The sequence below is a fragment of the Egretta garzetta genome, unplaced genomic scaffold (assembly GCF_000687185.1).
Source record: "Egretta garzetta isolate BGI_Z169 unplaced genomic scaffold, ASM68718v1 scaffold56, whole genome shotgun sequence".
NCBI classification, from domain to species: domain Eukaryota; kingdom Metazoa; phylum Chordata; class Aves; order Pelecaniformes; family Ardeidae; genus Egretta; species Egretta garzetta.
The window spans coordinates 6342546-6354717 of record NW_009260182.1 but is presented as its reverse complement, the minus strand read 5'-3'; the positions used below and the strand labels follow the sequence as shown (position 1 = coordinate 6354717).

Below are 12172 nucleotides of genomic sequence, written 5' to 3'. Positions count from 1 at the left end.
TATTGTGGAGCTCTCTGGGAGATCACAGTATCCTCTTGCACTCATTTACTTTTACAAATACAACGAAGTGCAAAATTGCAATATTCAAGCTTGATGTCTTACCAGCTCTTAACAGGAGGAAGCAAGTGGTAGCTTCTTCCAAAAGACAAGACAGAAGGTGAAATGAAAACAATGGGGCAGGGAGAGCACGTGTTACAGTTTGTTCTCCTCTCCACTAAAGCTACAAGGGGCTCCATGAGAGCCTCTACTGCCAAACCTCCTACCTGCCCAGAGGGGTAGTATGTTAGCCAGCGCTCCAGGTGAGTTGAATACCAGCCAGGGAGCAGGCATCGGCTTTGCAGGTTGCGCAGTTCCTGAGGGGCCTGAGATTTTGCAGAGATCACTTGGTAGAAAGTGTAATTGAGCGCCACAGGGTCATTGTGAGCACGCTGGTGCTGAAAAAAAAAAGCTGAGTTTAGGAGCAGGAACACAAAATTCCACCTTACACATCTCCGTGCAGACCCCATGACTCGGCACAACCATCCACCGATGCCTTTGTATGTAACTCTGTCCCCACGCTGCAGGCAGCCTGCATCATCTGCCCTGGCACCTCTGTGGAAGTGGATCCATGGGGTCTCTGCCCCAGGCTTTCCACCTCACCCCGCTGGAATCTGTCTCTGGCCTTCACCCGCAGGGCAGTTACCTGGTACCACGAATAGGCTCGGTCAGCAGGGTTGATCAGAACAGTGATGATTTTGGCTCGAGGCAGCAGGGCTGCACCACGTTTTGGTACCACCTCTGTGTCAAAGTAATTGGCACTCTTCTCAAACATGAAGTCTGTGCTGGCATTGGAGGGGATGGGAAAGAATTCCATGTACCTGCCGAACAGATGGGACACTGGTGAGCAGCATGGCCCAAACAAGGAAATGGCACGTGACAAAATGGTGCCCTTGCTCTTCAACACAGTTCACAGAACAACTGCACATCCCCAGCAACGCAATGAATGGGCAAATGGGTGCAGAGCTGGCAGAGGCACGACTTCAAAAGGGGTGGTGGAGCACAACACAGAAAGTTGGAGGTGATAAAAGGGTAAGAAAGTGTTTTGCTTGTTTGCGTGTTCCCCAAGTCCTCAGGCAGCAGAAGGAAAAGGCTGAGGGTAGGGTACTAGCAGCAAGGTCTAGGAGAAAAGAGGGTTTTGTCCCAAGAGTGAGGCCCCAATCAGCTGCCTGCCCTGCCACTGACCACGTGGTTTAGACCTGTCTAAACCATTTCTCTCTTTGTACCTCAGTTCGTAGCTGAAACACAGGGTCAAGAGCTCTGGTGTGCCTCACAGGAGCTTGTGAAATTTGTAACGCAGAAACTGTAAGACATTCAAATAATGGTAGGGTAGAGGGTAATGGGGGAATGGGACACTGTAAAGCACCAGAAGACTGGTCTCCGCTGAAATTTAAGCTGTACAATGAACTCAAATTCCATCCTAAACACGAAGATTCTCTTCTTGCATGTGATGCTACACTCACGTTGCATGACTTTTCCAGGGGATGCACATAAAAGCCTAAGCTTTCTAAGCCTATCTATAAGCCAGTACAACTGCTCTGTAGTGCTTGACTCATGTGAGCTTCACTCACGTACCAACCGCCTTCCAGTATCAACAGTCCTCTAAATGATTAGAGAAGTGAGACAAAATCTCCCACAGCTCACGGGCAAAGAAATCCCACGGTAGAATGCCTTACTGCCACAGAGCCGTCCCTCAGAGCCATGCATGAGGGTGTGCAGTGCCACAGGGGACCCAAAGCGCATGCTTCGAGCAAGAAACAACTTTAAAATTTCTCTGTCTGGAAACATAGTGGCATAATAGTGCTATAGTGACACTTGTATTTCCCTGCCAGGTGGAAACATTTTATTAAAATTGCGTACTTGTACAGGTAAAGAACAGGCTATGGAGGTGGCCAAAGAGACACTGGAGCCAGTGGAAGGAATGCAGTCTTGTCTCTGTACAGTCTAAAGGGCCCCAACAACAGCATGGAGGTTGTCCCCTCTGTCCTACATGTCTTAACTCGGAAACCATGGAAGAACTATGAGCACGCTGTTGTCTATTTTGCATGTCAGAGGAGAAGTCTCATGACAGCTGTGCATTGAACAGAGACTGAATTTTTAAAGCTAAATCATGCCTAGAAATCTCCTGGCAAACAGTCACCAATATCAGAAACTACCTGTCCTGCTCCTGGGACTAAGCAGTTGGGTTAGCAGGAAAACAGAGAATGTATGCCGAGCAATCGCAATGAAAACAGCTGTTCAGGAATAGAGACACTACTAGGGTGGCTGAAGTGGACATACAGAGAGACTCAGGAGAAGACAACATGGGTGCACCTTATCACAGAAGAACACGCGTCAGGATTCTTACCAATCGATTCCTTTATGGTAGTTGGGTCCATTAAAAAACTGGATCTCCTCGAAGGTGGATGGACTGGGGAAGTTACTGGTGACAGCTGGATGCATGGTCAAGAAGAAGTGCACAGCTGTTGTGCCTGCAACAGGAACCAGTTAACGGGACGTGGGTCACACATAATGCTTGGCTGAATGAAAGGCTTTACACTGCAAAAACCAGTCCCCAAGTGGGCGCGCTCCTACCATGCCTGGCTAACCCACCCCTTAACTGATGCAGGTTACAAGAGCAGCAACACCAAGCACTTTGGGATTGAACTTGACTCAGCATTTCAGTCCCACATTTCAGCTCATGCAGCTGATTTAAGTCACCTCCTTAGCATGACAGCTGTCACCCATGTCAGCTATCTTGTGTTCTTCTATGGCTGGACTACCCCCATGCCTTCTTTTCCTGGTGGCACAGCCACGCTGTCATGAGGCAGGACCCATACCTGCCAAACGGGAGGTGGCCTGGGCACTGCAGGACAGCATCATGTGTTTGGGAAGGAACTGTGCTAGGGACACCACTACTGTCCTTGGGTAAGAATCCAGCTAGAGATGCCTTGGCCTGCCTCTGCTCTAGATGTTTTCCCTTTACCCAGCCAAACCCGATAATCCTGCTCAGCACGCAGCTGTAGGCCTCCAGCAGGCCGATAAATCAGCCAAGAGAAGGGTTTTCTTACTGTGCCACTGCAAGCAGCTTGGGCTGTGATACAGGAGGGCCCATGCTGCACACACATCAACAGAGCTTCACAGGGACGCAGGCAGGAGGCAGCAGCTTGGCTGGGAAAAGCTTCCTCCCAAGGCCAGGATCACCATTTGCTGTGCATGGTTGGCAGCTGCTGTTTCACTGCCCTACAGAGAAAGCCAATGTTTGAAGACCTGGCTTTGGCTGAAGAGATTTTGCTCTCTTCAGCCAAGAAAGGACTCCTCAGGACAGTACACACAGCCATGCCACTACCAACCACAATGCCACAGCAGTTAAGAGGTGGTGACAGAGGTCAGACAAAAGAGGATCTCTACCTCCCACTGCCAGTGACATGGAGCATGCAGTGGGTACACAGATCTGTTGCAATAAAAGCACTAGGAGGCATTCCTTGTAACCTTTGCTAAGCGTGTGCATTGAGCCCTGCGGACAGCTTGTGTTTGTGACACACTAAGAAAGGTCACATTCTCTAAGCATATGTGGAAAAGCGAAAACACGACTCTGCAGGTAGGGCTTTTCCCTGCAAATCAGGACTGAGCCAAGCAAAGTGCCAGGGTGCAAAGTACTGATGGACTTGCCAGATTTAGGTTCGAACAAATCTGAGATTCTCTGAAATGTCCTCTGCGGCCATTTGGCAGCTTGCACAAAGGGCAGCCATACAGATCTACAATGCAGACCTTTCCAGCTCTCCTCTCTGGAGGAATGAGAGGGAAGCCACAATCTATCTTCAGATAAAGTATTCACATTACCAGTTTTCTGAGGTCCCACGATGAGGAACTTGGGGAGTCGATCGCATGTTTTCTCTTTGGACCAGATATCCTTGTGCCTCTTATCATCACAGGGATTCTGCAGCACAAGTGATGGGATTAAGCATTACCACAGGAGCTAATGGAAAAGGGAGGAAAAGCTGGCAGGCCAGTCCTCTCGGGAAAATGCTATTAGCATGTGAAGAACAACACTTCACGGCCACACTGCTGCTCTGCCAAGCATCAAGAAGAGTTAAATAAAACCACAGGGGAACATTTTCGAAAGCTCCAAAGTGGTACAGGAGCCAAAGTCCCTCTGAGAGTGTTAACCACAGGCCTTGCCCTATGTAGCCACCACGACAGTACAGCTCAGCATCTGTGAACTTCTGGCAGAAAGACAACTCTATCACCTTCAGCTAATTTCATCTGCTCATTACTATGCAGAGAGCTGCTGCACTGGGATAAAATGGAATAAGCATGTTTTTATTTAATGAACACGAATTTTGCAGTGTGAAATTACTTTAAGATTAATCACATTAACATGCCTGCAAGCTCCTCCAGCATCAACCAGGGTTCTTCCTCGCACACTTAACATTACACAGCAGCTTGCTCTAATATAAGCCCTTTAACAACCCAAATGCCCGCAAGCCTGCCCCCCCCAGTCACTTATGACAGCCATCCCTGTCCCTAAGCTCACACCATGACTGTGTCCTACTGCTCCTACTCCCCATCCCTGCCACCTTGCAACTGGCCACTTGCAGCCTCAAGCCACAAAGGTTAAACTTAAAAGCTTTATGCATTACCCCTCTGTGCTCTGATCAGCAGTCTTGCCACACTTTAAATGTGGGACATACCTCTTGGAAAACCACTAGGAGCAGTTAAAGCTGCCTTCTCACCTGCCACAAGGGATTCTTCTCCTGGGGAAAGATTTCGAAGTACTTTTTTGCAAGTTGGACAGGGGGCAGAGTTTGCAGGCGAAGGTTGGTCCAGCACTGCACAAACTTGACCAGGCTCTCAAAAGTGTACAGTCCCAGACGGTCATTCCCGTAGTTGGACAGGTGGGTCATGAAGATGCTGATCTGAAAATAGGAAAGATATGGGATACTGGTAAATCAGGTAACAGTACTGTGTCCTCCTACCTTGATTCCACTGTCAGCAAGAGGCTGTTCACATCCCAGACTGCCCTGGCTGTCTGGGTTGATGAATGTTGTCCATCTGCCAGGATAAAGCACTGCCTTGATGAAAAATGAAAGAAATGTAGTGCTAGCAAGACAGGAGGAACTCAGTAGAGGAGGGACACAGACCTCTTGGTAACCCCCGGGGAATGGTGTGGGAGGGTGATAACTGAGCCCTGGATGTGAGTCCAGAACAGATTCAAAATCTCATTCAAGTGGCTCTGGGACATTTAGGGGAACAAGGGTTAGTCAGTGACTCCCTTCTACTCAAAACCTTGCAAAGCCTTTTTCATGGGAGACCAGGAGCTTCCCCTCCTCTCCAAGGCGCAACCAGGGCAACCTCTCTAGCTGCAGTGCCTGCTACAGCACGGGGCGGGGGGGGGGCAAGCCAGGGAGGGGCAGCACGCTGCAGGCCAAGGCACAGGGGGCCAGGAGTTATTTCTAGGCCCACACCCTGTCAGCTTTCATTCAATTTGGAGTTGACATCTCAAATGTAAAGGAACAAATGGCAATTCACACTTCAGAATACAAACAAGCGTACCTGGAGATCTGAACATGGGCTGCAAAGAGACATTGCACTAGGACATTGTCCTAGGAACAGACACCAGCTGATAAGGTTTTAGCTTGCAAGAGCCTTCAGCATAGGCAGCCCCTGAAAATTGTGCTGACAAGCCTGAGGACACCCATGGAAGCCCCCCCAGCACTGCTGTGCTCAGGAGCTGGTGTGCTATCTCTGCCTTGCCAAACCATCTCTTCTCTCAAGCATATACATTTCTCTCCTGTCTGTTTTTCGGTATTTTAACTTTTGGAAAAGAGTGCAGAAGACTGCTGTCAGCTTGACTCTGGTGTGTGGCTTTGCCAGGTCCCATGGAATTGGGCATCCCACCGCTTTGCCAGACACAAACCACACCATGGCCAGAAGTTAGCAAAATGAAAGCAGAACACTAAGGCCAATGGCAGAACGAATGACTACGTGGATGATTTAGCACTCCCCACCCAGTGTCTGCTAGTGCAGGGAGGGGAAGAGACCTCAATCAGCACCCACTGCTCAGGGCTGAATCCTGATGATGCCCGGTAAGGTCAGCAGGCAACAACAGGCTTCCCTGGCAGGGGGCAGGAATGGCTTTTCCACTCACGGTAGGGGAAGAACAAAAGGGGGAAGCAGGAGACAGATGGTCTTGGGATGAAGACATTTGCTGGCACTCAGGAGGTCCGAATTCAGTGTTTTGCCCAGTGTCACCATGGACTGGTATCAGTGCAATGAGAGGTACTGACAGTAGCTCTTTATGCCTGAGCCATCCTCGAGACACTGTGAATTTAATGCTGTCTGCAAGGCGCTTGGGTAGGCAACAGAAAACAGTGGTAGGACTCTGGGACACATGGAAAGTAAGCAGTTAAAGACTTATCACATTGGTCTGCCTGTGAGTTTTTCACTTCTGGTTTCCTACTGAGCTGACAGAGAGGCCCTGCCAGACAGGCTCTGGCACCTACACTTCAAAGAGCAGTGTGTGCTTGGTGCTGTTGTGTAAAAACAATGTGCTAAATCCACAGAGCAAAGGACAGAAATATCTTCTGTGTAACTGTAGGGCCATGCCATGGAGCACATAAGGCAGCAAAAGGATGCGTCTCACATATTTTGCCCATTTCTGAGAGACACCAGGAAGGTGGTGTGACAGCAAAGGGTGGCTCATCCCTTTGATTTGCTAGTGAAACATTTAGAGGAAAAATCTGCTGCATGAAGCGTCTGGCTCACTGGCATAAACCAAGTACTGCAGCAGGGAGGACGCAGGTCATCACCTGGGGCCTGTTCAAGATTTCCAGAATAAAAAAAGCCCACACCTGATCCAGGTTAGCAACTGTGTCTCAAGACTGATTACATTCAGTAAAATGTCTCACACAGGTAATGCTGTCACCTGCAAACAGTCCCAAGCAACTGCATTTAGAAGATGACCAGACAAGACCAACCAAAGAGCCACTTCCCTGTACTTCTGGGTGTGCAGTCACGTCCTGTAACACATATGTACTGTTTAATAAGGCCTGGCAGCATGCTCTGCCTCGTCACAGCTACTGCTGCCAAAACAGTTCTGAGCACTACTTCTGAGATAGCTACACTCAAGTCCCACCCCTCTCTCCCTCCCATCCACACCCAGTGACCCCGGGGGACTGGCTTGGTAATAACACCTCCCTTCTCTCCCCCTCCCCTCCACCGTCAGCACGCCATGGTTCCCTTTCCTTTACACTAAGGAAAGATGAGAAGAAAAGTCACAGAGAGCCTAGAATACAGAAAACAGGAGGGTATGAGCATCCTTGCAATACATAACAAGCAGCTGTGGGCACAGCAGTAACCTGCCTGCCTAGTGTGAGTAAAAGCGTTTGTGAAAAGTGATCATAAAGATGCTCTTTGCTTCTGGGAAACAGTGACTGGGCACATGCAGCCTGTCTGCTGAACATCAACAGCTATTCTCCTTCCTGACATCAGACCTTGTTCACTAGTCAGAAGATCAAACATCTTCTGTTTGCACTGTGGAGTTAATCACATGCATACAGGCTTGGAGACCCCTGCATGTGTATATCCACTCAAAGGGAGCCGGAAACACCAAAAAGGACTGAAAGAGCCTGGTCCAAGTCTGCCCTGGATCACTGCTGGGGCTGCGGGGCTGGCCAGCTTTCTATCAGGTCCAGGAGATGGCTCTATCAGTGAGGGGAGGAATGCAAGGGTCTGAGTCACTGTGCAAACACAAGCAATGAAGAGGAGCTTAGAGCACAGCACTCCACTGCTGACAGAGAGAGAAATGCTCCACTGCCAAAAGGAAGCAAAATGTAAACATCGGAAGCATCTGAAGGCGCCTGAAAGAGTTTTAAAAGTCACCATGAAAAGCCAACAGTAAATCTGGCAAATAAGCTCATCCTGTACCAGAGCACAATCTTCCCAAACTTTTTGGATTACAGATTACTGCCAGCTGCTTCGACCATCACATGCTTATCAGCAGATTTTAATGGGTAACTCTAGGAACTATGTTTCTATAAATTCCTTGGCACAGCCTCCTAGACCAGCAATGGTCTCTGTATTACAGTCTGGGAACTGGTTTTTGCAGGAGAAACCTAGAGCTCTTAAGTTTCACAGTGGTTATTTCTCCAGACATTCCTTAAGATCTGACAATTACCAAGTGGGACAAGGTAAGATTCACCCAACATATGGGAACAGAAGCCCAGAAAAGCAATGGTCACAGAGAAGAAAGAAGTTCCTATCTGACTGATCACTCCATACATAATGTAAAGAATAGCCTTCTCCTTACTACAGACTTTTATTAAGCAGGTAGATTTGGTTGTTGTGTGTAAAGATAACAATTCTGTCTCAGGTGATGGGGACAGAAGGCTGGCTTCCAGATCTTGGGGACATAAGGTTAGCTTCCAGGCCTGGAAGTATGAACCCCTACAGCTTTTTAGCTAGGGCTGTTACAGACCCATACCTTCTGCGGATCACAGACCAAGCCAGAGCTGGTCACAGGCTATCCTTCAGAAACAACAGTTTGCAACCTACAGCTTGTTTGTGTGATGCACCTAGAGCACATTGCGGGGTGTCTTTTCACTATCACAGTTCTACTTCTGGTAGAGAGGTACTGAACATTAGGAAAAGCAAGAGACAAGAAAAAATTAAACTCATTGAGGGAAAAAGCTTGATTTTCTGATTCACTGAGCCTCTACAGCCCCAACCAAAAGTGGCTAAAGCTGTGTATTCAACCCTGCAACCAAGATGCAAAAGAAGGAGGGAATGAAAGAAAACACCACAGTGAGCAGAGCCACACTGATGTTACATGACAAATCCCACAAAGAAGTACTCAATCCAGGGTTCCCCCCCATGGAAGCTAGTCAGATCTGCCTGCATGGCTTCTTGCCCATACTCAGGCACTGGTGGAAAAGATGTATAAAGGAGAAGTAAGAAGGCAGAAATTTGGAAGTCATGAAAAAAGGAGAGATTAAACATCATTATATTCAGGCGTGGCTATAGAGGTAGACATTCTAAAATCACTGTCTAAACCTGGGAGGGCAATGTCTGTTCAGAGAAAGGGAGGACAACATGTACCAAATCAGCTTTCGTAAGAAAGAAATTCAGGTGGGGAATTGAGAAAGTTACTGTACAATCAAAAAGAGCAGCACGTCTTCCTGCTGCAACCAACAAGCAGGAAAGTGATAGCGAGTGATCTGTGGTTGGAGAGGGCTACAAAGCTTCATCTCCTAATGCTATCCATTCAGGATTGTCTAAATATGATCCCTTCTTTCTGTGTCTTGCTACCTAGTACATCTTCCCAGCTTCAATGGGAAGTGAGAAACTCATGTGATTTGTCATCCATGGCTAAGAATGGGGAAGGGACTGCAGGGTGTTGAAGATACTACATTAGCTTGGTAGCTTGACAGAACTGTCAAGTACTGAAAGGGAAAAAGAAACACCTGTGTTAAAAGAAACACCCAGATCTCCCCAAAATGCCCTAGGGCAACAGCTACATCACAAAAAAAGCATTCGGAAATTGTTTCAAGTGTATATATACTGAAAGAAAGGTGAGAACACTCCATAACGAAAGCCCAGAGAAAGCAATTATTCTGAACAAAACTCATCAATGAGCCAGGGGAGAAGCCAACAGGCGGCAGATGTGTGTCAAACAGAAGGAGCCAAGGTACATCTCACTTCTGATTCATGAAGATGCAGCAGCCTAGCTAGCACTCACTCTACGCTGGGCCATGCTCAGCACTGTCACCCTGGCTAGATTCTATCTGCAGTGTTGTACTTGTCAACACTCAAAACTGTCATTAAGTGTTAAAGCCAAGCAGCATTAACTAGCCAGTACTTCCTTGGCCCTCTTTTTCACATCTCCCTAGCATCACACTGGAGATACCCACACCATGACAGGTGGTTATACTGAATCCCCTGTAGGATCTAGTCCTTTTCCCACATCAGGCACAGAAGCCGAGACACCTGTGCACCGATTCCCCTTTTCAGATGAGCTTACCGGGTTCAGGAGCACTGTCAGGAAGAGTTCACCACCACGAATGCTCTTGTCCAACTCCTTTGAGCCACCGGGATATTCATTATAGAAGATAGTGTGGGTAAAAAGACCACAGGTCTGTCGAGGCAGAACCTGGCAATATCGGAGAAAAGCAAAGTTAGATAAGAGGCAGATGTAGCAGAATCTACACGTGAATGTGTCAAAGCAGCACTCTCTGGGTCAATATAAAGAGTAATGGACATAAGCAACACAGGTTCAGAGGATTCTTCTGATATTCCTCCCAACCATTTACTCATCACAGTACGAACAAGTCAATGGCATCTCAGTTTAGTCTCCTTGTGCTTAGTTTTGCTCTCTGTTCAGTAATGAACTCTGAATTGTACTGAGAAACACAGAAACTGGCTTTAGCCAAGTTTTTTCTCTTTGCTTGACTTAATGATTTTGGAAACACTGGTGATACTAAGATTGAGGTCTCTAATGCAGGTCACTAGAAAACTGTCCCTTGGGCAGGAAAGTGGACTCTGCTCACCATGATTCCATTATGGATGAATCCACGCCGATACCGGGCAGGCCGTAGGTGTGGGTATTCCTCCGTACTCGTTACTTGGATGCTCCAAACGGATTTCCATGCCTCATAGAGTTGTGTGTGGACAGGATAAACCCCAGAATGATGGGGCGCTACAGCATAGCCCAAGTCTGTAGGAATCCCATGCTCCTGGAAGCAGAATATGCAGCTTGATCATTCAATATTTAACTAATATCCTTAATAAGGATCGTACTTAGCAATAGACTCCAAGTTGGAGCAAGGTGACAGAGTAACATGAAAACTCTCAGGATTGGGAAATCTGAAACACTGCTTGTACTTCTTGTTTTATGCATCTGTAGAAATACAAGGGTGACTGTGTACCAACAAGGACTTTCAGCACTGGTAACAGCTGCTGTAAGAATGGTCTTGTAGCTTGCAGGTGTGACAAATCAAATTAATTCACAAGCCTCAGGTCAGGCTCCTTGGTTACTACAAACTAATCAATGCTGTTAAGTGACGTATCTCACTCCCACAATGCCTAGATCTGAGTCACTAGAAGAGGAAAACAAAATTTCCTTAACTGAGTAGAAGGAAAGGAACGTGACAACTGGGATCTGTCTTGTCTCTAGCAATTCGAAGAAAAGCAGACATGAAGCAAGAGACTCTTGAGGGTGAAGATACGGGGCCTGCAGCTATACTAAAATGACAGGAAATATCTGAATTTCATGGTTTTTAATTCCACTATGTGGTTCTGGTAACAATATGACAGATGACAGCTCTGCCCTGGTAGTGTACAATAAAACCAGAGCCCCTAAATGAAGCAACAACCTTCTCCTTCCCACCACTAGCCTGTTTTACATTAAATACGTGTAATTGTGTTCTGTGCTTTGTCTCTCTTTGCAAAAGACTGCACTGTTATTTAACCAGGGAAACAAGGAGCCTAAATTGTTTCTATAATGCTGTAACTGTGCTCTGAATTCAAGATCATTCCCAATTTGTGTGTGTCATGGGAACACAAGACAGCAGCCTGCTATTCCCAAGGGGATTACCATCAAAAGAACCAAACTAGAGGTGAAGAGGACACTTCTTTTCAGAGAAACATGTATGGTATATCCAACTCTGGTCTGTAAGCATCAAACAGTCATTGTTCCAGCAACGCAGGATGTTCAAGGCTTCCCCCTCCTCTGCCAAAACCCAGGGAATTTCCCTGGACTTCCTAGATAAGTAACTTCCTTCAGCATTGTCTGGGGAGGCCAGAAGTAGGGCTGTTAGCACACAGAGCATTTTATACTACCGACCAGGTGACTTCCTCACAAAACCACAGTGAGTAAGGATGGAAAAGGAAATGCTTTCTCACTGCCAGAGTTTGTAAGTTAATTGGATTTGGATGGTAATGCTACAAATTCACACCTCAGCAAACAAGAGCCTTGGGATTTGCACCCTGGAATGTAGTGGAGCTGCCTGGGGCCATGCAGGTGCCAGGAAGCACTTCCCATTGCACAGGCAGGCATGCAAATGGTGTTTCTTGCCTGAATACAGCAGGAGCCACACACCAATTTAAACTTTCAGAACTGCCTTTCTTAACTGCAGCTGAGTTGCAGTACTGGGGTTCA

At 47.4% G+C, this 12172-nt stretch overlaps 1 protein-coding gene across 1 annotated transcript in view; it reads right to left on the bottom strand.

The window, feature by feature from the left end:
• Window positions 1-12172, bottom strand: part of NDST2 (N-deacetylase and N-sulfotransferase 2) — a 127613-nt gene that overhangs the window by 4729 nt on the left and 110712 nt on the right. The window contains 7 exon segments of the mRNA XM_009641998.2: window positions 264-434; window positions 683-857; window positions 2384-2507; window positions 3859-3955; window positions 4752-4934; window positions 10037-10165; window positions 10563-10748. Of these exon segments, the coding sequence (XP_009640293.1) occupies window positions 264-434; window positions 683-857; window positions 2384-2507; window positions 3859-3955; window positions 4752-4934; window positions 10037-10165; window positions 10563-10748 (1065 nt within the window).